General features: G+C 42.3%; 1 protein-coding gene across 4 annotated transcripts in view; it reads right to left on the reverse strand.

Moving 5' to 3' along the window:
- LOC125464766 (TNF receptor-associated factor 4-like) overlaps window positions 1–27,506 on the reverse strand; it is a 96,792-nt gene that overhangs the window by 55,784 nt on the left and 13,502 nt on the right. The window contains exon 1 of one of the 4 annotated variants that reach the window (XM_048557570.2): window positions 15,405–15,454. The exons of the other annotated variants lie outside the window; for them this stretch is intronic. Within the exon in view, the coding sequence (XP_048413527.1) occupies window positions 15,405–15,421 (17 nt within the window). The 5' untranslated portion in view covers window positions 15,422–15,454. Of the gene's footprint in view, window positions 1–15,404; window positions 15,455–27,506 lie in introns of those variants that run through there. 4 annotated transcript variants of the gene reach the window in all.

Raw genomic sequence — 27,506 nt, forward strand, 5'->3', positions numbered from 1 at the left:
TATTTATGTCTTTCACAAAGGGAAGTTTAAAAATCAATAAAATGGGTTATTGGCGCCAGTGAAAGTGTAAAACAAAGGGCAGGGGTGAACCTTGTGAATAAAGCCAACAAGTTTGCAAACCCAGTTCATTAAGTGATTAACCAGGAGTAACCTGCTGACCATTTGGTCAGCAGGGTCAGTCTAAGTGACTACTTCACACATTTGCGGGGAAAGTGTGAAAGACTGAGATACCCAGTGTTTATTTGACAGTGTGGAACAGCCAACTCTGCACTAACATGGCCTCAACCCACAGGAGCCAAGATAAAAAGAGTTTGATCGCATTACTGTGGCCATTTGGTTCGAAGTGAGGAAAGTAGCTGCCACGGGTGGGTTCACAGACAGCAACACTGTGTTCCCAGCTCACGTTACTAATTGCAGCTTCCTTATTGTGATGGCAAACTGGTAGGTTCACAATCAAACTAGGCCTGCAAAGTCTGTTGCCAAAATCAACAGCTCAAACACAGACACTAGCAAACAGACACTGGGCTGCTTCCGAGAGATAGGCAGTCTCCCTGCAGAAGACAATGCGTAAGATGTTGAATTCTTGGCAATCAACCCAATTCTAGTGATGAATTCAAGCAACTTTTTTTTTTAGAAAAGTAGAGCTGAAATCTAAGCTTGGTTGTGGAAAATTCACAAGGGTACGGCTTGGATTCTAAGTGGTTCATAGCCATTTGATACCAAATTGGTAGTGATCAGCAACTGTGAAAAGTCAGATTCAATGGGCAGATTTAGGCAGCACATGGAACTAGTTCAACCATTGCTCTGGCCTCAACCAATACTGTGCAGCCTGAGGAAGGCAGAGGTGGCTTCAAAATGAAACATGGGAAGGGCTTCCATCAGAATGACAGGGAGAGGGAGGCACGAGTCAAGCTAAAATTGAACAATGGCATTGGGATCTGAAAGCCTTTTGTACAACTGTATCATTCAACTGAAAATCTCTTCTGCAAGTATGCATTCATACATGCAGAACACAACATGCACTACATACAACACCTCTAAACAATGATTCTAAATATCATGACTAATTAAAGTTCAACATAATAGATGAACAAAGCAGATTAGAATAAAATATTAAAGCATTAAGTTACTTTGATTCTTATCTTAACAGGCTGCAGCGGAAACGGGAGAGACAACACAGGTTTGACAATAAGGAAGTAATTCAGAATTATCCCATCACAAATCTTCCACAAGATACTTGATTTTTTGCTGCATTAATTTGTATGCAACCAGAAAGTACAGGCTTAACATTTGTTAGTCTCCAGCTGCGAGGGGGAGAAAGAGACATTCCCCAACGTGACAGCACAGGTTGCAGGAAATTGCCTTGGAGCTCACCTTCAAAGACATCCACACAGTGTTTTCTCTGTCAGTCTCTCTCTCTCTCCTCAATCTATGAAGCAAGAGCTTCATTAAGAGCCCCCACCTCCGGGCTGAGCACTCTGATTAGGGGGAGGGGGAGAATTCGAAGACAACAATGAAACGGAGGGGGAAGAGCGGGATCTCCAAGAGCTGTGTGTGCTAACGCAGAGATAAAAGACATCAATGGAAGTTTCCAGCTGAGCTGGGAAGCTGTTAGATTGAGTGGCAATGAGAAAATGAGTCAGGAGTTTGTTGCTCCTGAGCTTCAGGTTATCACTGTAATTGGCTGTCAAAATACAATATTTCCACTCTGTATTCTTTATCCCTCAACTTTAGAATAGAATTTAGCACAAAGTGAGAAAGTGTTTAGCCCAAGATATTCTTGCTCTCTCCTCCTCCTCTCGTTCCAAAAAAAACAGTATAATTTCCCCTTCCAGGATGTTGGGCTCTCCTTGAGTCTTGGTGCATCCCCAGCCCACAGCAACCTACTTTATAAACTATGGCATTAGACTGGTATACCTCCTGTTCCATGTTGGACCCATTTAAAAGGGACTTGTGGAAATTTCAGTGCTAACCACTGTTTCTCAGTGTACATTTGCAATAGCAAGTCACATTTCAGCTTTAAACACAGTATTTGACCCATTCACCAGGTGGAAAACACCACAGCGGGCTCTTTGGTTACGCTAAATTTTGCCTGCAAAGAATGGGGAGGGATTGTGCATCTGCAGCCACTGTTGGGTTGTAAATGGACTCAATTTGCAAAATGAGCAATTTTTGAACCCAATGGCTTCATTGACCAGAGACTGGCTAAACTCACCCTCACCAGCCAATAAAACAAGGCTTCCACCAATGGGGCAATTGCATTGGATCCAAGGAGCCATATGCTGTGTTGCTGGTCCATGTGGAGGGATCAAGCCACGTTTTAGTTGTGCAGGGCTGCCGCCAGCGGCACCCCAATCACATTATTTGCACTGCAGGCCTGCGAGCTGCTACCAGAAAACCTAAAAGCAGTGAGATAACAAGGTGTAGAGCTGGATGAACACTGCAGATCAAGCAGCATCCGAGGAGCAGGAAGGCTGACGTTTCCGGCCTAGACCCTTCACCCAAAATTTCTGAATTCTGATTTCTGAGGAAGGGTCTAGGCCCGAAACGTCAGCTTTCCTGCTCCTCTGATGCTGTGTTCATCCAGCTCTACACATTGTTATCTCAGGTTCTCCAGCATCTGTAGTTCCTGCTATACCGAAAAGCAGTGCAAAGCTTTCAGGCAGTAAGTGGCAAGACCCAAACAATGTTCCATTCATCCAATTATTACCATTGAGCAAACGTTATAATAAAATGGATTAAGTATCAAAGCATGTTTGCTCTAAGCAGCCAGAGGAGGGACGGTGTTTATGACACATCTCCATGCAACAAATTGCATCTTCTTCCATGCCCTCCAACACAAAATGCTTCCAACCCCTTTGTTGTGTCAATCACAATAAATGAAGAAGTTGCAACAATTCTGTGTGGAGACTTGAAGCAGTTCTCAACAGCCCCTTCCTTCTCTGCCCTCTGCTTCATCAGCACTTGGGAAGTCTTTACTCTTCAATTTCACCCACTGGCAGCCTGCTCTCCTATCACCGAAACAGCAGAGCTACCATAAAAAGGTCAGTGCAAATGTTAGTGGTTATTGCAGGAGTGGAACAATCCTAGCTCCTACAACTGACCATTCAGACACCTTTAAACTAGTCTCTATATTGTCATCACAGACAAGGGAGCAGTTTAGAAGATACTAAATAAAAGCAGCAGCAAGATGGCGATAATGAATGGATGTACATATTTTGTTAATAACTAAAAATAGTAATTTGGTACAAAAGCTCAGTACTATTGTAAGGACATGATGTCCAAGCTTTACATGTACTCTTTGGGACATTTTGCAAGAATATCAATTCAAGGGAAAAACCAACATTGATACTCGTGAGAGGAGAGTGCTGACTGATTAGCAAGTGGACTCTGGTAGAGGTGCTGTCATGTTGAATGCACCCATTAATGCTGATTGACAGTCAGCAGTCAGGCTTTGTTTAAATTTGGCAGATTGATTGATTTTGATTGTTCAGGACAGTGCCTGGGAAATGAACCACTTTCTACCCTTCTTTAGTTGAAACAGGTACAGTGAATACACATGTTCCTTCTGCCTACGAGAACAGGGCCCTGTGTATTAATGCGTGTAGTTGAGAGACTGTAACTGAGAGACTGGCTGGCAATCCTGAAGTGGCTAATGACATAATGCCTTGCACATTCAGGATAATCCAGCAAATGTTGTCCAATTGGAGAATCACATCTCATGGTATATTATGTGTCACTTTAGGATGGTCAGTCAGACTCACAGGGCGGTACTCTCGTATATCCTGGAAGCTACACATATTCACAAACAGGGCCTTGTTCTTTCTTGCTGCAAAGAAGATGTACATAAACTGTGCTGTTTCAATTCAACAGAACAGATAGTTATCATCTTCTGGTTAATTTTTTCAGGGAATGCCTTGAACAAATCAAAGTCAACCTATCAGCTTTAAAAATTAAAACAATGCCTGGCCTTGAACAGTCAATCAGGATTAGTGGGTACGTTCTGTACACAGGTACAGCAAACCCCCTCCCAATCAGAGTTCACTTGCCAACCAATTAGCACTCTCCTCATGCAGTATAAATAATGGCATCCCCCTCGAATTGGTATTCTTGCGACATGTCCTGATGAGTTAAAGATGAAAAGCTTTGATGAAATATCTTCCTCTAGCATTAATAAGTAAATGGGATTCCAATTTAAAGCCTATGCTGTCCTGGTGATGTTTCAAATCAAAATTAGAAGGAGATTCTTTAACAGATGGAGTATGTGCACATTACCTTCATAGAAATGCCAGAAGCTATGTCAATACATGGTGCACATTACTCAATACTGTAATAATCAAGAAAAGGTGGTGACAAACCCAGTTCATCATCTTCTAAATCAGGTTTTGTATCCAGTTTTCAGAACTTTACAGCTCTTTTCAAAAACAAAAAGCAATTATACATATATGACAAATTCCCAGCAACTCCAATCCAAATCTCTGACCAGTCTCCCATTCCACTTGTGTTAAACCCAGCATTGCCCAATTCACAGGGCAAAGGCAAATGGAGCCTGCACGTTGTGGGCCATTACTACAGGATACATCCCAACTTTACAGCTTGCCCGCAGTTTCCCTGCCTGCCTTGAACCTCAAAAACATTTAGAGGGTCTCATTCCAGATATTTTGGTGCTGCAGGACGCACGAAACTCAAACAAACTCAGGAGTTTTCAACATTTGGGAGATGACCGCGTGCTCAGAACCTAGGAGGTCCAGTCTCTAAGGTATTTAGAAAGGCATTCGTTAAATTGGACAATGAATCACACCTTTTCGTATGAGCTTGGAAGAGATTGTGCAGTTGTTGCCAGATGGCGCATTCTCCTAACATGGGCAAGGGTGGCAGCAGTGCACTCATGGTGACTGGTCTAGCAATCCAACACCCCAGGCCGGTGCTCAGGAAATACGGGTTCAAATGCCATTGTAGCAGATTGTTACAACTCAAATGTATTGAAAATCTGGAATTAAAAACAATAATGTCAACTATGTAACAACAGTCAATTGTCGTTTAAAAAAAATCCCTTGTGCCTTACTTCGGGAAGCAAATCTGCCATCCTGACCTGGCCTACACGTAACTCCATACCCATAGCAATATAGTAGCCAACTATAAATCATACAGCGGACACTGGGAATCTGAAATAAAGACAAGCAGTGTTGGAGAAAACATTTATTCATGGAAAGTGGGCATTGCTGACTAGGCCAAGTTTTACTGCCCATTCCCAATTGCTCAGAGTGCAGTTAAAAACAAACAGGACTGGCCTCATCTACAGAGTGAGAAACAGAGTTAATGTCAGAGTCTGATGCGATTCTTTATCGGAATTGAAGTCTTATTGAATTCAAAATGCTAGCTCTGTCTCTCCACTGATGCTGCCAGGCCCGTTTGAATTTTAAATGCTCAATTTCGGGCAATAAACGTTGGCTTAGCCAGCAAAACCTATAATCACATGAATGAGTTTTTTAAAAAACTCAATCTACAAGTGGGAATAGTTTCAGATGATCCACACTGGCTCTTTATCATAGGTTTACTTTTAGTCTTTGAAATGACCGACAAGTCAGTTGTTTTTCCACACCCATGCCTCCCAGAAAAACAGCTCGCCTCCTTTTGTTCTGTTGACTTGGTGAGGTGTCGAACTGTGTGCTGTATACTCGAGAAGCCAGACTGTTCAAAGATGCACTGAGTCAGCACATGTTCATTTTCACAGCACCGGTTTTGTTTAGATAAAACCGACAGAGGCATATATACCTGTAACAAAGCACATCTCCAGATCAAAGAAGAGTGAGCTTTCGAAGCCTGCACTCAGGTATCAGAGGCAGTGGGGACTTTGCTCTCTACCCTCAAGCATGCAACAGTTGTGGGTGGAAAAAAAAGAGGTAGTGTCTGTTGTGTGAACTCTCTTACTCATTTGTTATTGATTAACACACCTAAGCACATGGTCTGGCACTGACCCATCCACAAACACAGTCTTGCAAACTGTACTGGTAACTCTCTGAAAGCAAGGTGACTCTTGAGGTTTATGAGCTGAGCAGCTAGGAGCTGGGGAAATTGCTCAGCTGCTTAAAACCACGAGCAACGTTATAAAAGAGCTGAAAGTCTGACCCCCGATTGCTACAGAGTGGCATCTGTTGAAAAAGTGTGAATATGTAGGGATGCTGGGAATAAAGAACAGGATCAGACTCTGTTACAAGGATAGTCTACACACTCTCACTGACTAGACTTCAAACTGGATAGGTACTTTTAAAGGGGCAGAAACAGATGATCAAGGAACCCCAACATGTACAAAACAGAAAAGCAGAATTATTAATTTGCCAAAGTTAAAGTATTTGTTAGCTGCGTGTAGGATCAGATTTTCTCAGTGATAAGATGATTAAATCCAAGCCTTCCCTCCGAGAGGTCTGAGAGTGAACTGGCCCAGCCTACTGAGCTGTTTATGGCTGAAGTTGCTCAAGATGTTAGGCTTGGAACCAGCTGCTGGATCTTACCCGGGACATGGTGGGGCAACGACCCACTGCCCAAATCTCAATTTGCTGTCTTTGGCACCATCAACAGCAAATTGGTATCGCTCCTGTGAACCGTGAACCTGTGCATCATCACCTTAGTGAGTGCCCACCTCCTGGCTGTGTTCACCACCCACATGGCCCTGTGTCCCCATTGGAAGTGAGGCAAGAAGAACAGCGGCACAATGGTGTCACTGAAGTCAGCAAATTCGACAATTTCTCACTCTCCATGGCAGAAGGCATGTGCCCCCAAGGGGGAAATGATTCTAATTTTATTTAGTTAGCAACTATACCGTCCATGTAAATGGTTTACCGTGTCTTGATTACAGCAAGAGATGGGAGATGGAGCAGATCTGGGCACCACGTCTTGATAAGGATATGTTGGCCTTGGAAGGGAGTATAACATTGACTTCAGGTTTTATTATTTTAAAAAATTCATCCACGGGATGAGAGCATCACTGGCAAAGCAGCATTTATTGCCCATTCCTAATTGCCCAGAAAGCATTTTAAGAGTCAACCACATTGCTGCAGGTCTGGAATTACATGTATGCCAGACCAAGTGAAGATGACAGATTCCCTCCCTCCCTAAAAGAGATCAGTGAACCAGATGGATTAGGTCAAGGGGAGAGGTTATACAAATTAGGCCCATTTTCTCTAGAATTTAGAAGGTTGACAGGTGATCTGATGGAAATCTCCAAGGATTTCAAGACTAGGTGGAGCATTGAGGTGGGAGGAGAGAGATTTAAAAAAGATATGAGGGCCAAATTCTTTACACAGAGGGTGGTTCACATGTGAAATGTACTTCCTGAGGTAGTGACGGATGTGGGTACAGTTACAACATTCAAAAGACATTTGGATAAGTACATTTGTAGGAAAGGTATGGAGGGATGTGGGCCAAGAGAGCAGACAGTTGGGTCTAATTTAGTTTGGTATTATGTTCGGCATGGACGAGTCAGACCAAAAGGATCGGTTTCTGTGCTGTGTGACTCTATATTAACAAGAAAGTTCGTGATAAATAAACAATTTCCACTGGTTGGGGAATCTAGAACAAGGGAGCATTATCACAGAATTAGGGCCAGACCATTCAGGAGAGATGTTAGGGAGCATTTCTACACACAAAGGCTGATAGATATTTGGAACTCTCTTCCATAAACAGTTCAGTTATTAATTTTAAAACTGAAATCGATCTTTTTTTGTTAAACAAAGGTATTAAAGGATATGGAGTTAGGTTACAGATCAGCCGTGGTCTTACTGAATGGTGGAGCAGGCTCAAGGGGAGGAATGACCTTATCCTGTTCCTGTGGTTCTATCCATTGAGAGAAAGCAGGGTTAACATTTCAAGTCCAGTGACGCCTCTTCATAACGACTTCAGACATCCCCCTTCCCAAAAGGAAGAAAACAGCAACTAATCAGCCCCAATACTGAGAGTCAGTGCAGACAGTGAGTGGTGTAACCCTGGCTCCCAGTCACTGCTACCCGTGCACCCAGGCCTGCTGAGTTTCTCCAGCAATTTCGGTTTTTGTTTCAGATTTCCAACACCTGCCGTTGTTTGTTTTATTCCATATTGTCCACCTAGTGTGGTCATTCTCCACATTTCAGCCTCCAATCTGCTGTTGTAACGACAGTCTTTAGGTGGGTGGGCCAGTGCCCTTTCTGGCTAACGGCAATCACTGATGTGATAATGCAGAATTCAGCAACAGAAATGTCGACAAATGTCACGAGACATTCTTGGATTCTCTCTCGTTTGAGATGGTCATTGCCTGGCACACGTGTGGTAAAAGCCTGAATGCTGTCTTAGTCTTACTGCAGAGGCTGAGACTATTTTCCCCGGAGCATTGGAAGCCAAGGGGTGACCTCATAAGTTTAGGAAATCGTGAGGGGCATGGATAGGGTGAATAGTCGAGGTCTTTTCCCCAGGGTAGGGGAGTCCAAAACTAGAGGGCGTAGTTCTAAGGTAACAGGGGAAAGATTTAAAAGGGGCCTAAAGGGCAACTTGTTCATGCAGAGGGTGGTGCATGTAAGGAACAAGCTGCCAGGGAAGCAGAGGAGGCTGGTACAATAACAACATGTAAAAGACATTGGGACAGGTATGTGGACAGGAAGGGCTTAAGAGGGATATGAGCCAAATAATGGCAGATGGGGCTACATTAATTTAGGATACCTGGTCAGCATGGACAAGTTGGGCTGAAGGGTCTGTTTCCATGCTGTAGGGCTCTACGACTGTACGGTTCTAACTTGTCCTACAGAAAAAGACGATGGAGGGAGAAGCAATAAAACAAAATCAAATCCTAATGAATGTGCAGTTGTTACACAGTAGAACCACGCTTCTATTTTCGCTAAATTAATTTTCTGAGACTACAGATAAAAGGATCTCAGCCACTGTCCCTCATTTGAACTCCACAGTCCTCCCATCACAAACAACATGAGTAAACTGACCTATGTGATCATCCCTGCTGCTCACTTCTACAAGATCTTTTTAAGACAAATATCTAAGAACATAAGCATTAGAAGCAGCTGTAAGCAGTTACAGACTACTTTTTTTACAAAATAGTATCATGGGGACTGCGTGAGTACACATATTCAATTCCAGTGGGGTCCAATGACATTCTAGGTTCCCATCTTTATTCATTGTTAGGAAATTTAGAGCCTTAACTCCAAGCCAAACATTTCCTGCCAGAGTATCGTCACTGAAACAGTCCCAGGTCTTGGATATTTGGAATTCTCTACCCCAGAGGGTTGTGAACACTTAGGTGTTGCTAATATTCCTAACGGGGGTAGATTTTTGAGGGAAATGGTGAACAGCCAGGATCATGCTGAACTGTGGGTTTTTTTTTGGGCTGGAGTTGGAATTGGAGTTCTGCTACTTAGTTGCACTGCTTATGTTGAGATTTTTTTGAAGTTTGTTTGGCCTCGTGATTGTTATAATTGCAAGATTTTCAAGAAGGGCCACGCATCCTGGTTTGTATTTGGTAATAGGTAAAGTCACCCTAGTGGCAAAGGACCATACAGTTGCTCTCTCAGAGACAGAGTAAGAGATGATTGGTGGTGAGTTTAGACTGAGGGTCACCATGCCTCAGGCAAGGGGTGAGATTCAGAGCGCAGAACTTTCATGGTGACCGCAGCGGTGAGGAATTGAATTTGTGCTGGAGGCATTAGTGTACACCACAAACCAGCCATCCAGAAACCATGGTGATAGTGACATGCTTAAATTGTCCATAGTTGATCCAAGCGACAGTTCCAAGCACTCTAAGGAATCAAATCAAAGAACAAACACTTTCTACTTCAGGAAGAAGAATTGATTTGTATCCATTCAGCACCTTTGATGCAGAGGATATCTTAAAAGCATCTTAAAACCCATCTGAAATTTGGTCACTGTGGTAATGTCGGACCCTCAGGAGCCAATTCACACACGGCACGTTCCCAGAAACAGTAATTTGATAATCACCAAATAATGGGCTTTGATGGTAGCACTCGAGGTAAACATTGGCCAGGACCCTAAAGCTAATCCCTTTGTCCTCTACAAAATAGTACCCTGGGATTTTGTATACTCACCCAAGAGAGCGGCCAGGACCTGAACATTAACATCTCATTTGAAAGACAGCATCTCCAACAGTGCAGCACACACACTGTGCTGTATCAGACATGTGATTTTAACTCAACCTACTGACTTGAGGGAATAGTATTACCAACTGAGACACATTGCTTCTAAGCCAGGTGGTCTAGCCACAAGCACCTGCTGCCACATCAGCATAGTACTTTCCCCAACTCCCATACAAGCCACCCAGTGGCCGCTGTGGAGATCCCAAACATAAAATCGCAGTTTGCACTAGATAGAGCAGCTATGGTTTACTGGTCCATGGAAACGGAGACTTCTAAAACTCCAGATATCTACAAATCCAAGTGCGCTCTGGCTTTTTAAAACAAAAAAGCAGGGACATTTAAAATTAGGTACTCAACTGGTAACTACTTTTATTGGTATATTCCTGCATGTCCCAAGAGACAGATGAGTTTGCCCCAGCTGCTCACGGAAATCATGACCAAAAATATCTTGTTGCTCTTCAAGACCTTCCTACATACAGAAATCGTGATTATCTTAAATATAAGTGTGCACCATAAATGTAATGGTCCAAATAATGCCAGGAAGTTTTCAGGAAAGGGCTACAGTTTCTATAAGCTGCCTGCTCCATCTTGTGTACAGCCACAAGAGAAAACATTGCAAACTCATTCTTTGGAGTATGTGCACAGAACGGTGTCCCAACATGTTAAACAAAACTATTTACAGCTGTCAAGTACCCCTGGTTCACTGCACGCTTTGCAAATTTGCGTGGCTAAGTCTAAAGCAACATGGTATTCAACACTATACAGTTCAACTGTGCTACTTCTTGAGAAAGTTCTTTTTGCCTGTGGCAAGGAGGTATTGCTGAACACAGCCTACAAATTGGACTGTTATTTTAGCATAAGGCACATCTATTGTCAAAAATGGATTAGTAATTCAGTAATTGTTCCTAGCCCATAGTTACAAGTTTGAATGAATCATCTTTCGCTATCTAAATAATACAAATCACCTTCTCAGCCCAACTTATGCTGGAGAGATTGTACTGCACAATTGTGTCTGCAAGTATGGTTTGGTCTCATAAGCCATGCTTACCCTCCAAACAGGTGGAAATGATAATGTGAATCCACTACTCTGCTTTCACTCTAAATCTAGAATTAAAGCTCTGGGGACAACTTTCATCTCAGCTTGTGTTTGTTAGAATTTTAGGTACACAAGAAATTGTTTTCAACAAAAGGGGGCAGATGACTGTTCTCATCCAATATAACCCGCTCAGGGTTAAGTCACCTCCTGGCAATTCAGTCCAACCCTGGTGGCTTTATTGGGTGATTTCTGCAACGTACAAGACATCAGTAGCATAATCTCAACAGGTCGAAAGGAAATTAGAAACCACAAGCATAATCCCACCAATCTCGACTGCTTTGCTTTAGGAGAAACTTATATTTTGAATGTGAAAGGAATTTTACTGAAAAAAGTCTGAAGCAATAGAATACAGTGAGCAATATGGTCAGCATACTAATTCCTATGGACCGAAACACAAACACCTGGTGAAAGCTTAAGCCACTCAATTATGCTTTTTCTTGGTTCTTCCACAATGTCATCAATAAGGCCAGCAATAGCTGCCTGTCCTTAATTACCCTTGAGCCCAGGGGCTTGCTAGACTGTCTCAGAGAACAGGGCAGAGTGAAACTCATTGCTGTTAGGTCTGCAATGTTTGGCCAGACCAGGTAAAGACAAATTTCCTTCCCCGACAAAGGCCATAAGTGAACTGGACGGAATTTTATGAAAGCCAATGATAGTTTCATGGTCTAAATTACCAACAGTAGCTTTCAAGTCCAGTGATATAAATTCCACCAGCTGCAATGATAGGACTAGAACCTGCAGCCTCAGATTATTAGCTTAGGTGTTTGAATAATGATCCAGTGACATTATAGAACATAGAACAATAAAGTGCAGAACAGGCCCTTCAGCCCTCGATGTTGCACCGACCTGTGAACTAACCTAAGCCCATCCCCCTACACTATCCCATCATCATCCATATGCTTATCCAAGGACTGTTTAAATGCCCATAATGTGGCTGAGTTAACTACATTGGCAGGCAGGGCGTTCTACATCCTTACCACTCTGAGTAAAGAACCTGCCTCTGACATCTGTCTTAAATCTATTACACCTCAATTTGCAGCTATGCCCCCTCATACAAGCCAACATCATCCTAGGAAAAAGACTCCCGCCGTCCACCCTATCTAATGCTCTGATCATCTTGTCTGTCTCCATTAAATCTCCTCTTAGCCTTCCTCTCTCTAAGGAGAACAGACCTAAGTTCCTCAGCCTTTCCTCACAAGACCTTCGCTCCAGACCAGGCAGCATCCTGGTGGATCTCCTCTGCACCATTTCCAATGCTTCCACATCCTTCCTGTAATGGGGCGATCAGAACTGTACACAATTATCACCGCCTTCCCCCAACAGTGAGGACATCTCAAACAACTTTATGTTGCTATCTACAGCATTTTTCCTCCCACAGAAGACCCTTATCTGAAGCAGTGGTGTGGTCATAATAAGACCATAAGACACAGGAGAGGAAGCTAGGCCATTCGGCCCATCAAGTCCACTCCGCCATTTAAATCATGGCTGATGGGCATTTCAACTCCACTTCCCTGCACTCTTCCCGTAGTCCTGGATTCCTTCTGAGATCAAGAATTTGTCGATCTCTGCCTTGAAGGCATCCAACGTCCCAGCCTCCACTGCACTCCATGGCAATGAATTTCACAAGCCCACCACTCTGGCTGAAGAAATGTCGTCTCATTTCCGTTCTAAATTTACCCCCTCTAATTCTAAGGCTATGCCCACAGGTCCTAGTCTCCCCGCCTAACAGAAACAACTTGCCAGCGTCCACCCCTTCTAAACCATACATTATCTTGTAAGTTTCTATTAGATCACCCCTCAACCTTCTAAGCTCTAATGAGCACAATCCCAGGATCCTCAGCTGTTCATCATACGTTAAACCTACCATTTCAGGGATCATCCGTGTGAATCTCCCCTGTCTCTGAGCCAAAGGGCCCAGGTTCACGTACCACCTGCTCCAGAGGGGTGTCATAACACCTCCGAACAGGTTGGTTTAAGAATAAGTATAAAACCAGGGTTGAATCTACATCAGTCTATGATTCAGAACTGCTCAACTCTCCGTATGTAACCAATGAACCATCAAGACTAAGCAAAATGCAAAGACCTCATCAACACCCAGCTTTACTAGCTTCCAGTGAAAATCACCGACAAATCGAGTCTGCAATACAAGAAGTGCAAAAAAAGGGAATAAAAATGCAAAACAGTTTTTTTGTCCTATCAGATGCTCAACATCTTGTGATTAATAATTCCAGCCGATCTCCTGCCACTGCACTGTAACAGGAAGTCTGCATTGTTGACATCAATGTGCATATGAAGGTTGAAGACAACACTCACTTGGTCTATCAACATCACAAATCCCAGAATTTTATCTGAACTTCTATGGAAACATTTGGAGGTAAATCCTTCAAATTGCTCTGATTCTTTGCTAACAGCCTTTGCCCATGACACACATGGCAATGACATCAGAGGGTGGTGAGTGCCCCCCAACTCCAGTTACAATGCCAAAAAATTCAGCTTTAACTTGTTTTCCCTAATCAATCTGTTCAGGCATGTTATTAGACACCGCTGGAGCAGGTCGAACTTGAACGCAGGCCTCCTGGTCCAGAGGTAGGGACACTGCCACTGCACCACAATTCCGCTTCAGTCGGGTCATTTAATGGAGTAGAACTTAATGCTAGTACACTAGGAAGAATGTAAATGGCCTTTGAATGTGAGCAGTCAAAGGTTGAGGAAAATTAAACTTGGGTCTTATTTTGAAAGAGGCCACAGAAAATGGCATCCTTAAGACCCTCTCCTCACAATGAGCAGCCATCTGAAGTATCTCTTTGGATAACTGACCTGCCTTGACCTCTGTGCACAAACAAGATTTGCACAAATGAATGCCATAGGCCATGTCAAGGATGACACAAACTCAATTTGGATCTGAATTCAATTCACTTGTTCATCCAAAATGACAGACTCCCAGCAAGCCTTGAATATCAAATGAATAAGAAGCCCCAGTTTAAAGACAAACCTAATCCAATGTTACACATGATTAAATCCACATTTATAAGGGAGGCTGATGGTTCCGTTAAACTACAGCCAAGTACTGTAAGTACCACTGTGATTCAGGCCTTAATCTATTAAGCCACAGGGAAAAACAAGTCCCAGTGTCACCTGGGTTAACTTGCACCTATTGGATTAATGGTTACCCTGGTAGCAGAGGTCAGCACGTGAACTTTGAAGGCTCATGGGACTGATGACAGACTTCGATCTTGCCCTAGTTCCTCTATTCCCATTTGTACCTTAGACAAGAGTCTCATTAAAAATCGAGCAAGCTCGGTGCAAAGTGGAGGAGAATGCCAATTTTTTTTTTAAGCACATTAGGACTTAGCACTGGACTCTTAAAACCTAATTTAAATGCAGACCCTGAACAGCTAAATTCTTGACTCGCCATACATTACTCACTTTGCAGCTTCTGTTCAGGTCAAACAAAAGCAACAAAGTTCATAAAAATAAATCCAATATCTTCAGATTGGGCTCGTATGCTGACTGTAGAGAAAGTGGCAATTAAGTGGTAGTATGTACAGTGTATTCATCTCTCAGGAGAATCACAACTCTTATTTCAAGCACAGTATCCTGTTTCAAATGGACAGACTTCAGCAAAAGCAATAGGGCCAATTAACAAACACGACATTAATTTGTTAGCCAGTTGTTTAAACCAAAGCAAATACATTGGGATACTGTCACACTTTATATTAGTCACAATGACAATTTTGCTTCAGCAACTTTGCTCTACATGCACTTGTGATTTAGATCATGGTTCAATGGTCTACATAGGCTAATGGTCAATAGTTGGAAAGTTGAAGAATGCCCCCAGCTATTATTTGATTAAACGAAGAGTATGACCTCCTGCTGTGCAAATATTTGCTCCACCAAGTGCAGACAGCCAGGTTAAATCATTCAGCAGGCTGGACAGCAAGTGACTTTGTTGCTGTCAATTTGAAATTCACAATTTTGAATCAATAGTAACTACATAACATTTGCAATGGCGATCTGCTGAAACAAAACCCAAAGATAAGGATGAGAATTTCAACACAGTAAAGTTCAGAAAGTAATGTTAAAATCTCAGTGCTGGTAAAACTCAGTGACAGACATTATCTGATTCTGATTATCAACCTCTGACTTTGCCACATTTAAAAAACACTACGTCAATATTTTACCTTTTAAATAGATGCATGGCTCTCTCTCTGTTGCATCAGAAGTATTTGCCGTCTCTTACTTATCTCTGCTTTTAAGAGTTTCTGCTGTCAGTGATTACATCGGATAATTAGTAGTACAGCAAAAGGAGTGAATCCATAGTTTTGCTTCAAAGTCAGTCATGGAAACAGAAAAGGACACAGATTCAGGCTGGTGAAAGCTAGATGTCGGAACAATTGCAATCAAGTTGTTAATGCAAAGAATGTCAAACACAAGAAAAAAGGAGCAGGAGTAGGCCATCTGGCCTGTCAAGTCCTCTCCACCATTCAATAAAACCATGACTGATCTTTTCATGGACTCAGCTCCACTTACCTGCCGGCTCACCATCACCCTTAACTCCTTTATTGTTCAAAAATCTATCATTGCCTTTAAAATATTCAACAAGGTAGCTTCAACTGCTTCACTGGACAGGGAATTGCATCGATTCACAATCTTTTGTGTGAAGCAATTCTGCCTCCTCTCAGTAAATCTGCTCCCCCTTATTTTGAAGCTATGCCTCCGACCACTAGTTTCACCCACCACTGGGAACAATCTCCCTGCTTCTATTTTTCTATTCCATTCAATAGTTTTATGTTTTGATAAGAACCCCCCTCATTCTTCCTAATTCCAACGAGTATAGTCCCAGCCTACTGTATGTCTCCTCATAAGTCAATCCCTTCAACTCCTGAAATCAACCAAGTGAATCTCCTCTGCACCCTCTCCAATGACAGTACATCCTTCCTCAAGTAATGAGTCCAAAACTGTACAAGAGTACCCCAGGTTTGGTGTCACCAACACTCTATACAGCATGGACCAAAACAGACTTTCCAATGGGATCCTGGAGGAAACACCTCTGGAAGACATTTCAAAAGACAATAGCAAAGGACCAGGATGGAGAAACTTTTTTTAAAAATTACTTTCAAGACATGTATAAAGCTTCTTACACATACATTCAAAACCACTCAACCCTCGATAATCACACCAGAGCCTGCATGCTAAATTTGAGAGACAAAATGTGGGATCTGGGCCACATCCACCTTGTGAAATTAGTTTGCTCCAATGCCTTCACAGTTGGAACGATGATGACAGTTCTGTCAATGAACAAAACATATTTGCCATATTTCAGATAACAAGGCGTAGAGCTGGATGAACACAGCAGGCCAAGCAGCATCAAAGGAGCAGGAAGGCTGGCGTTTTGGATCAGGACCCTTCTTCAGAAATTGAAATCAGAAATCTGAAGAAGGGTCTCGACCTGAAACATCAGCTTTCCTGCTCCTCTGATGCTGCTTGGCCTGCTGTGTTCATCCAGCTCTACATCTTGTGATCGCAGATTCTCCTGCATCTGCTGTTCCTATCTCTTGCCATATTTCACATACCTTCAAAAAACAAAATCATTGCAAAGGCAATATGGTAATGGTCATAAAAAAATCCATTCAGCTCCTGACACATAAATATGCATATTTATAAAAGACTGATGCAAATAAAGTAGAGCTAAAATGTCAAGAAGGGATCCTGTACAGTAAAAAGCACTGTCATGATGTCTATGAGAAAGCCAGTAAAATTCACATCTTTTTAATACACAATGAGCTCTTCGTCCATTGCTACCCAGGCATTATATGCCTCAAATGCTAAACAGCAAGGATCAGGACTAACAAGGAACACTCCACATCCCCCATGAATAACCAAAGAGATAGCAATAAATGCTGGAAAAAGCTCAGGTCTGGGAGCATCTCACGCAGAGATAAACACAAAGTTAACATTTCCGGTCATTGACATTTAATCAGAACCATGATGGTGATGCAATGCCTTTTAAACAAATACAAGCCAGACGATGAAATAATTAAAAGAAATACAAGGCCAGGTTTGGATAGCAGGGGATGTAACAAAGGGTTTCAAAGTACAGCCATACTATTATTGAAATGTTATCGCTGTTTTTCTCTCTACAGGAGCTGCCAGACCTGCTGAGTTTCTCCAGCACTATGTTTTTATTGCAAGGGAGAGGTTTTTTGGGGGGTGTAAGAGAATCATCAGCTCCTGCCATACGTTTGGCTAGTTTCATCAGGAAGCAATACGTTTGAACAATAATTAGTTTGTTATTTGGCTCCCATGCAGCTGTGCATTCTGAGCTTGCAGTTGCAATGCTCCATGACCCACCAGAAATGCTGCACTAACATGAATGCATTGGAGGTTATCATTGTGCAAATGCATGGAGAACACCAAACCACCCCTACACCCAACCGTTAAAACGTGTAGGTGTGTAGCTAGTGTTAAAGGTGTAAGTATTACAGAGTTCAGTTGCAGGAGCTGGGATATACTTTATACACAGCAAAGACAGGGAACAATACAGCAAAGAGGCAGAGAACAGAAAGATAAGTGAGCAGGCATGGTGAGCGGAAAGGAAGGTTGGCAGCACAAGCAGTGTATTTAGTCCCACCGCCAAGCGGGTTCACATTTGTGACACCAACCCCCTGTTCAAATGCGTTGGCAGGAAATACACCACTGGACATTCATCCTTTTTTACATATGGGGACTGAACTGACACACTCAAGTGTAGGAACTGAACCTGCACCCACTGTTTCTGTCCTGTACAAGAAACTCACAGCCAAGTAATAGTTACAATGTCAAACTGGCTTCCAGAAGCCAATTCATCATCTTTACATTCAAAAGGTGGTTTCCGCATCTACCTCGGTTCCTCAGACAACCTAAAATTTTGCAGCGGACCTAAAATTCCTCCAAACAAAAGAAAAAAAATTGAGGACTATTTATATCTTTTCATTATTGATGGGGGAAGACATTTATGGAAGAAATGCTGAGAATGCTAATTTTGTTGGTTGATAACAAAGTGTGAGGGAAACACAGAAATTACTCCAAAATGGTGGTACCAGCCAATGGTCTCCTTTGATAAGTACATATTACATGCCGTGCAGTATACTCTCAATTCTCCCAGCCTAAGAAGCTAGTAATGTCACCAGGTTTAACATCATCCAGGGATGCAGGGTCAAGGGATCCTCAACTACAACGTAGCACCTCATCTACTGGCTTGGACCAGATTCGATAAATTGAATCAACAGTCCCAATGGTAGATTGGATGTCAAATATCATCATCAGGCACCCATTCACCATCATGTGATTATTCAAGACTATCTGAAATGTAAAGCAGGTTAAAAACAAGGAAAGTCCTATTTACTGAAGTTTCACTTGCTAGACGGGCTGTCCTCAGGGAAGATCTTTACTATATTAGCCTCTTGCTGACCCTCCAATTATATTTAGTGGCTGGAAGATGAATGGGTCATCGCTTAGGTCATGAAAGGTGCTATCTAATTGGAAGCTTTTCTTCTGTCTAAAGAAACACAATGTCAAGTAAATTTATTCAGCTTTAACTCAGAACTTATTAGATCTGTACCTGTTGACTTGACATTAATACTAAACCTAATCACCAAGTTAAAAGCACATGGCCAGTCTCCTTCCTCATTGATCTGGTTTCACTTAAGTGCATCTGATCAGTATTCAGGCACGGTGGCTCAGCGGTTAGCACTGCTGCCTCACAGCACCAGGGACCCAGGTTTGATTCTACCCTCAGGTGTCTGTCTGTGTAGAGTTTGCACATTCTCCCTGTGTCTGCGTGGGTTTCCTCCGGGTGCGCCCACAGTCCAAAGATGTGCAGGTTAGGTGGATTGGCCATGCTAAGCTGCCCATAGTGTTCAGGGATGCGTAGCTTAGGTGGGTTATGGGGGATGGGTCTGGGTGGGATGCACTGAAGTTTGGTGTGGACCTGCTGGGCCGAAGGGCCTATTTCCACACTGTAGGGATTCTAACAAATACATCACATTAAAAATAGGAGATCAGCATTTGCGCAGAGATAATGGAAGGATGAACTAAAGAATTTGAATGTTAGAATGAGAAAAGCATGCTTCAAAATAAATCACAGGCGAAATCAGAGACAGGTCACTGCAGCTCATGTTTAAATATAGTGGAGGAAAAAAAAGGTCCAAAGATTACAGGCTCACACCAAAAATCCACAAGTTATGGTGGCGCGCTGTTTTGATTATGAAATCGAAACCAGGACTAGTTTGTTTTGGCGTGAAGCCCGCACTGCCAACATCATGATCTCTCCCAATGAATTAGTTCAGAAACAGGTGGCCAGTAGGACAAAGTGTAGTGCAGAGATGCCAGAATGGGGTTGTGGAGCCCCTCTGGGTTGGGGGTGGGGGGGGGGCGCGGAAAATCACTCAGTCCTCCCTTTACCAATTTCAGTCTGTTGATTAGATATCATCATAAATTCACAACCACATGTACAGATAGGGCTGGCATAAACATTTATTCTGTTAAAACCCATGTTAACAACAGTCACAAGTGAAATATTGGAATCTACCTTGTTGGATACAAGTAAACTGCTGGAAATTGTTTTTCTTAAAATGAATCCTGACCATATCAGTTGTGACTTTTTTTAAAATTTAGCTCTTGATGAATCGTATATCAGTCTTTAGGAGGTGAAGCAAATTGCACATGACAGAAAGTAGTGTGCCCCCAGATAACCAGATGGTCCCATGTCATTGCACATATCTATCAATTGTAACAGCAAAACTGTCAACCAACTTTACAAGGGGATGAATTTAACATCCTCACCCCTCCTGAATGGGAGTAGTCAAGTTTAACTAGGTTAAACAGCACTATAGGTCTAATAGATCTTAAGTCTAACCTGTCCCACCCAAGAGAGATGCACTGAACGAAGAGCAAGCTTTGAATCAATCAATCATCAGACATGGGATCGTAGGAACTGCAGATGCTGGAGAATCTGAGGTAACAAGGTGTAGAGCTGGGTGAACACAGCAGGCCAAGCAGCAGGAAGGGTCTAGTCCTGAAACATCAGCCTTCCTGCTCCTCTGATGCTGCTTGGCCTGCTGTGTTCATCCAGCTCGACACCTTGTTATCTCAATTATCGGACATGTTCTTTTTGCCGTTAAATCCTTCAGTGAACGAGCGTTCTGTGCTGGAGCCTGCAGGACACTGAACACTCAAGTCAACCCACGGCTCTGTGGGACAAGCAAATATGCCTGGATTGAAAGCTGTCGTCCCTTTTTAAAAAAGATTGTTTATTCAGAAGTTCAGATCAGTTTGGTCTTATTTAGCTAAGTTATTTCAGTCACTATTATTTTCAAAAGAAGCAAGTTGTCACAAGCTTTAAAGTTGAGTATCTTGCTCAACTGAAAGCAGCTCTTCTTTTTAAAAAAAAACTATTTTCTTGAACCTCAAATATTTAAACATACGGCCAACTAATTCATGCAACAGAATGTCGTTCTTATGCTGTTCCGAAATAGACACAATTACACTAGGCCTTTCATTTCTCAGGAACCCAGAAAGCAGCTGACAGCCAGTAACTACTTACCACACGGTCAGTCAGGGCAACAGAGCAGCTCATTTACACACAGCAAGGTCTGAGAAACAGCAAAGGATAAAACTGACCAGACAGTTAGTTCTTGATGACAGTGCACAAGGACGGTTGGTCAGAAGAAGAGCTCCGTTACCATTCCTCCAATAGTCTCATGCAATCATTTCCATCCATCTCAGAACAGATGTAGCCTGGAAATCATATTTTATCCATGAACCGTGACCAAGTTGTGCCGTAGACTGTCATCCTTTACTACATGGGTACCTAGAATGAGGCTTGAAGCCAGACCTTGTGACACAGGGGTGACAGGTCTGCTGATAAGCCACGGCTGACACTGAATAGTCATGTCCTTCCTGATACTCAATTACTGATTTATATAATCTAGGCCATTTAAATGCAGATCATTCAAATGCAGGGCCTGTACACCTCCCACCTCGCAACGCTGCGTTGCGAATGTATGACCCACTGAATTAGAGTCAGAGTTTTTAACAGCATGGAAAGAGAGGTCCTTTGACTCATTGTGTCTGCAAATATCCACCTAATATAATGCCTGTTCTCCAGCCAACTAACCTTGTATGCTACAGCATTCCAACTGTTCCTCTATATCATTCTTGAATGTCTTAAGGATTCCTGTCTGTCTGACTGTGGGATTGAGTCACCTCAGGTAGGAAGTATCCAATTTTAAAATGTTCCATCATACTCAGCTAACTAACTTCAGCTGGTGCAATCCAGATGCTACAGTTGACTTGACTACCTTAGGATGTGACAGGACTTAAATACACTCATCTAGAGTTCACTCTCCTGAACACTCATGCATTCATTTGTGGGACTGTCAATGACAGCCAGATTACACTAAACTGGTTATCCACAAGGCCACCCACTCCTGATCATAGCTTGTTAATATCAAAAATAAATACTGATAACTACTCAGCAACAGAAGTCATTGTGTGCACTTTCCTTTTCTTGTCTGAAATCAAAAATGTGGGGTTGCGTTGAAGGATGCTGTGTCAGGAAGCCACATTGGATTGGGTTCAGGTAAAGAGCTTCAGAAATAACAGCAAATCTAAATAATAAAGAATATAATTGTGCAGCTTGCAGCATTCCCACTTTTCACTGAAGTCAGTGAGACACCAAGCAATCAAATTGGAAATGCAACTGCTGTCAGCTATCAGCGATTTCGTAGCAAAGCAGAAACTCTAGATTTAATCATTTTATAATCTAAATTCATTACCTAACAGTGCTGCGTACATGCATACCCCACTTGGGAGCTCAAAAGAGAAGCTGTAAACAATCTAGAATCTCATCATTAAAAACAACATCCCTTCTTGCTTCAATCCATTTCTTACGCAGCAGGCAACATAATTTAAAAAATTGAAGTGCCAGAATTTATAAAAAAATAACTTGCCATTACTCTCCATTTCTGAATTATTATCTGTGATACAGATGACAAAGTGAGTCCAACAATCTTACCACCAATCTCTCACATCTCCACCACTTGCAGCACCCAAGATAAATAACGCAATGCCCATGCCGATCAGATACAGCTGGAATATATATTGTTATTGTCAAAGGTATTAGCTCATTATAGCCCAAGTAGCATTTCACTCCTCGACTGCCACTAAAATTGGACCCCAGCATTTCCAACATTTCTTGCTTCAAATACTGGGCTATATTCGTTCACTTAACATCCAGGCAACAAATCCCAAGCTAGTTGCTCTGCAAAAGATGCAGGAGGGAAGTTTGCAGAAATGATGCTTCAGATTTGCAACAATCCTACTGAGGGCTTGGCACAGGGTTAGGGTTGGAATTAAATTGCAAGCAGCACCTGCTGGTTCTACAAGAATTACAACAATAGTCAGTGGCGCCCTTCAGCTGTTGAAATAAAAAGCCACAAACTGCTAAACATGAAGAAATGATTAGTGTGTTGAGTAATCAAACAGATGAACACAATAAATTAATTTAACCTTTAAAAAAATGATAATGTCACGCACATATGCTAACAAAGCAATGACAAGGCAGGCACTGAGAATGACAGAGGTGTGAATGGCTAAGTATAATTGGAATCTCAAATGGCCTGCTGTTTCCTTCATACTGAAGGTGGATTTTCAGGCTTGCTTTCTAAGTAATGCAAAAGGTTAGGTTAACCAGAACTATCCTTCAGTGAATTTTCTATCCATTCAACTTCCTTGCCCAGCTGTGTACTTAATGAAAACACATAGAAGCAACTTCAGAGACAAAGTTCAAATGGAATTTGATTATTTTTCCTCACCCAGAGTTTATTTTCAAATCAACAGGACAGTGACATAAAAAATAAGTTAGGGAGGCAGAAAACAGAGGGAATCTTGGCTGTCGCGGAAGTCTGGTCATTGACCATACCCTCAGCGTTCTTGAACAGAGTTTGCAAGCCCAAGGCTTTCTCATGCTTGCCTCTGTCCTGTGTTTCCGACAAGACCAGCAGGGGAGGATGGGTGATGCGGGAGGATAGAATCAAAGCCAACACTGCTGATCGGCAGGTTTACAACAATTTGCTGTCATCCTGAATCCTTCCTGGAGAAAGCACCACTCAGCACCAGGTGAAATGCTGGCAAGCGAGAGGCTAAATCCCAGGCAACAAGGTCAATAACAGCAGTGCTACCATCAGTCTGGGTGAGATCAGGCAACACTGCATAGACTGGTGGAGATCCAAAATTTGAGAAAGCTCTTGAAATCAAACTTACAGATTGTGTACACGCAGCAGTTTAGCTTCAACCAAGCCATCAAGAATATCACATTTCTGGCCTGAAATACACTTTAAAATTAAATATGCAATCATCTATTTCTAGTGCTGCACACAGTCGGAGTGGATTGTCCCAAAATTCCAATTACTACAAGAGGGAGAGTCTTTAAATTTCAGACATTATTTAATCTGAAAATTCAGAAGGAGACTGAGGATTTCACCCTTCCTACATGTCCTCAGTTCAGTTCTATCTAGTTCAATACTACTTATTGCTATCACACCTACATTAACCTTATTATTAAGGTACATTATGGCTTCAGCTCGCCTACGTACACTCTGGAATGTACAGATTTTGGTGACTCACCTGTAAGTACACCCTGTTCATGCCAGACATGCTTTAGCCTTCTTGGGCAAACAAATATGAAAGTTTGTACATGGAACTTTCTCGACTCATGCACAATGAATGAGTGCTCAGAGACTGGGTGTAAGGTGCATTGTGGGGGCTAACGAAAGTGACTTCTAAACTGTGCCAAATTCAGCAGCAACTTGACTGTGAGCAACAAAGTCGGCCTCACACAGCCATCTCCCAAGCAACAATGTGTTATTGGATCAATAAGGATTGATATCTTTCAATAATACTTCATTCAAATAAATACTTTTCAAAACAAGTAAAACGAACTCAGTGCTTCCCCAAATACTAATCTGAATACATTTAGTCTATGGGATGACGGCACTGTAGGCAATAAATGTGGGTTTTGCCTATCTCCAACTGCAGTTGAGAAATGTAACTAGTTTCCAAGTGCAACATGACAGCAGGCAACACTGTGATGTTCATGAATGAGACCAAATTCATATTTTTTGTTTGCAGCTTCTTCACAGGAAAAGCCACCACACTGCAGCCACTTGTTTATAGATGCCATACAGAAAGTAAAAATATATGCCAGCACTATAACATACAGATGGAAGAAAATGTGGAATGTGTCACAGTAGGGAGCATGCATTTCTCTCAATTTACTGACCCCAGTTACTCTCGTGGCCATTCGTTGGCACATGCCAGCCTGTACTGGTGACAACTGCTGTCTCTACACTTTGAAGGAAACATGCTCAACCTTCTTTGCAGCTGCCCGCATTTCTAACGTGCCAGCAGCCTCATTGTAGGCCACACCTGCTGTCTGTTCAGGGAAGGGAATTTTAAAAATGACTGCCCATCACCATAAAAGATGCAAAGCTGCTGACCTGTAGGTCTGGTCTAGGAAATCCATACTTCTGATGCTCTCAGCTTTTCAAAATGTTTCAGAAATTAATGTAAATGTTCTCAACCATCTGTAAATGTAGCTACCATGCCTTTATTTACCAGGACAATTCAATTGTTTTAGTTTGCAACCTCTGTCCCTAAATAATTGTGTTTTTCAGCTCCATCTTATTTTCTTTAGTTTTCCAAATAGTAGGTATTCATGATACATGCTAATCACACCTCCTCTAGAGACACCTCTTGTTTCATAGAAGTTCTGCTGGCTCAATAGAGTATGGTTTCTCTACCATCCTTTCATCTCGTAGTTCGTGGCTGAAAGCTCAGCTACAAGTTGGCAAAAGCCAAAGGTTTAAGGAGGCCTTTATTTAACATTGCTGTAGTTTGTGCAGCCTGGTAACAGCGTCAATAGGGCAGCATGGTGGCTAACACTGCTGTCTACTGCAACAGAAACTCAGGTTCAATTCCACCCGTGAGCAACTGTGTGGAGTTGCGCATTCTCCCCATGCCAGAGTGGATTTCCTTTGGGTGCCATGATTTCCTCCCACAGTCCAAAGATGTGCAGGTTAGGTGGGCTGACCATGCTAAATTGCCCATAGTGTCCAGGGATGTGCAGGCTGGGTGGATTAACCATTGGAAATGCGAGGTCACGGGGAGGGGGTTGGGGGTGAATCTGGGTGGGATGCTCTTTAGAGGGTGGAGTAGACTCAATAGGCCAAATGGCCTGCTTCCACAATGCAGGGACTCTATGATTCTATTCCTATTGTTACTACATCAGATTCACTTTATCCATCAAGGTACTAGTTTGTAGGGTTATGAGCAATAATGGTTCAAGGTAGCAGTTCACCACCATCTTCTTCAGGGCAACAAAGGATGGGCAATAAACGTTGGCTGAGTCAGCAACACCCAGATCCCACATGTGAACTATTTGGAAGAATCTGAGCTTTCAGTGATCCCATTAACAGTGGCAGCTGGTTCCCCATTAGCTGCTTCAAACCCGCCACAGTCAGTCAAGAGCATAAACAGGGTTTTTGACTGTTACTGTACATCACACCCCTCCCTAACACACAGGAGCCACATCCATCCAAGGTTGCATGCAAGAACTTGAAATAAATCAATTTTAAACAAAACACAAATGCACTTCTGCACAAAACTTTCAAGGGCCTATTCTGTGTGTCAAACAGGTCTCAGGATTTAAAGGATGTGTAGTTCTGATATCCACCCTAAAAAGAGCACCTCACCATAATTACATCATATTCTATAGTCACCATGGAATGCCCTAAAATACATGAAATATGCAGTGAAATCAGGCAGAGAGCAGAAAGGGTTAAAACCCACTCAGAAGAGCTTATTCAATAATTAATTAGAAGTTTTTTTTAAAAAATGCACTACGTTCTCAGTTTCTTGTGTTTCTTGTGTCTCTTGCATTGTTTAATTCTAATTGTTTAATTTTATTGGAGAGCTCGACTTTTGTTTGGCACAAAAAGCAGTTGGGATTATTAGCAGCAGACAGTAGTTCAGTATCACTTATCCACTTGTGAGCAGGCAGCAGAGAGGCTCTGTTTACACTGCTCCTGGCTCCACATTCTCCAGTTTGCTTCAATTTGAAAGGGCATAAGACAAAGTCTATGACTTGTTTAACTTCTCCTGAGAATATGTCAGCATTTTAAAAGCCAAAATTGAAGGTTCAAATTCTGGTAGCAACATTAAAACTAAAATCAGCAATGAATGCAGCAGTCAGCAACAAGGCATGACAGTTAATGCTGCAAATCAGATACTCGGGAGCTATTAGGCACATTGGCAGAATCAAAAATAGCTTAAAAAGTGAAATGACACTCCGTTACATTCAAAGCTGGAATGCAGAACTTTAAGAGATTAAATCCTTTTTTCCCCTCACAAAGTGCCTGTTTTCAGGCATGCCTTCTTCGAGAATTAAACTCTCCATAAATATGGTGCCTTACACTCTCCAGAACACAGAATAACTTTTCCACAATAGGAAACTTGTAACCCTCTTCTAACAGGACTGGCTCAAAGCCCCGCTCTGAAACGGTGGCATTCACAAAGTTGGTGATGTTTGTGTGGCAAAAAGCCTCTTGGCAGAGTTAGACCTCACCAAATAGACATGGGCAAACTGTGACAGCAGTCTGTCACAAATAGCAGTCTGCTATCAATACTCTGACAGCAATTAAGTGAACAACCCTATTCATTTGTTTCCAATATTATATGTAAGTGTTGGAGTGTTACGTAAATACCAAAGACTAACATTAAGGTTTTGCAGCTGCAATGCTTCAAGAGTAGAGATCCGAAATATATTCCCTCAGGTGCACGATTTCTACTGTACAGTTATCAGAGAAGGGAGGCAACTGAAGATATCTCACTAACAAATGAGCCAATTATGGCCTCAATAGTAGCTCACCAACAGGAGAAAACCAATGGTGTACCAACAGAGACATAAATGACTGTAGAGCTAGAAGATGTGGCTCAACAGCAGTAGAAATTGACAAGATTCCTGCTCAGTCACTACAGTGCAGAGCGTGATAAAATAAACCAGGACAAAAGGGATATTTGAAAACTGCAGCCCTAAGTAAGAGAACTTAAGAAGCTCTACAGGATTCCTCTCACTTAACCCCACCACTACCCCCTAGTACTGCTTTAGGAAACTCAAGCCTGCATTCACATGGGGTAGATTGTGGTGCTTAACTAGAGGCTGGCTTACTTTCAAGGTCAACAAC

The sequence above is a fragment of the Stegostoma tigrinum genome, chromosome 27 (assembly GCF_030684315.1).
Source record: "Stegostoma tigrinum isolate sSteTig4 chromosome 27, sSteTig4.hap1, whole genome shotgun sequence".
Classification (NCBI taxonomy): domain Eukaryota; kingdom Metazoa; phylum Chordata; class Chondrichthyes; order Orectolobiformes; family Stegostomatidae; genus Stegostoma; species Stegostoma tigrinum.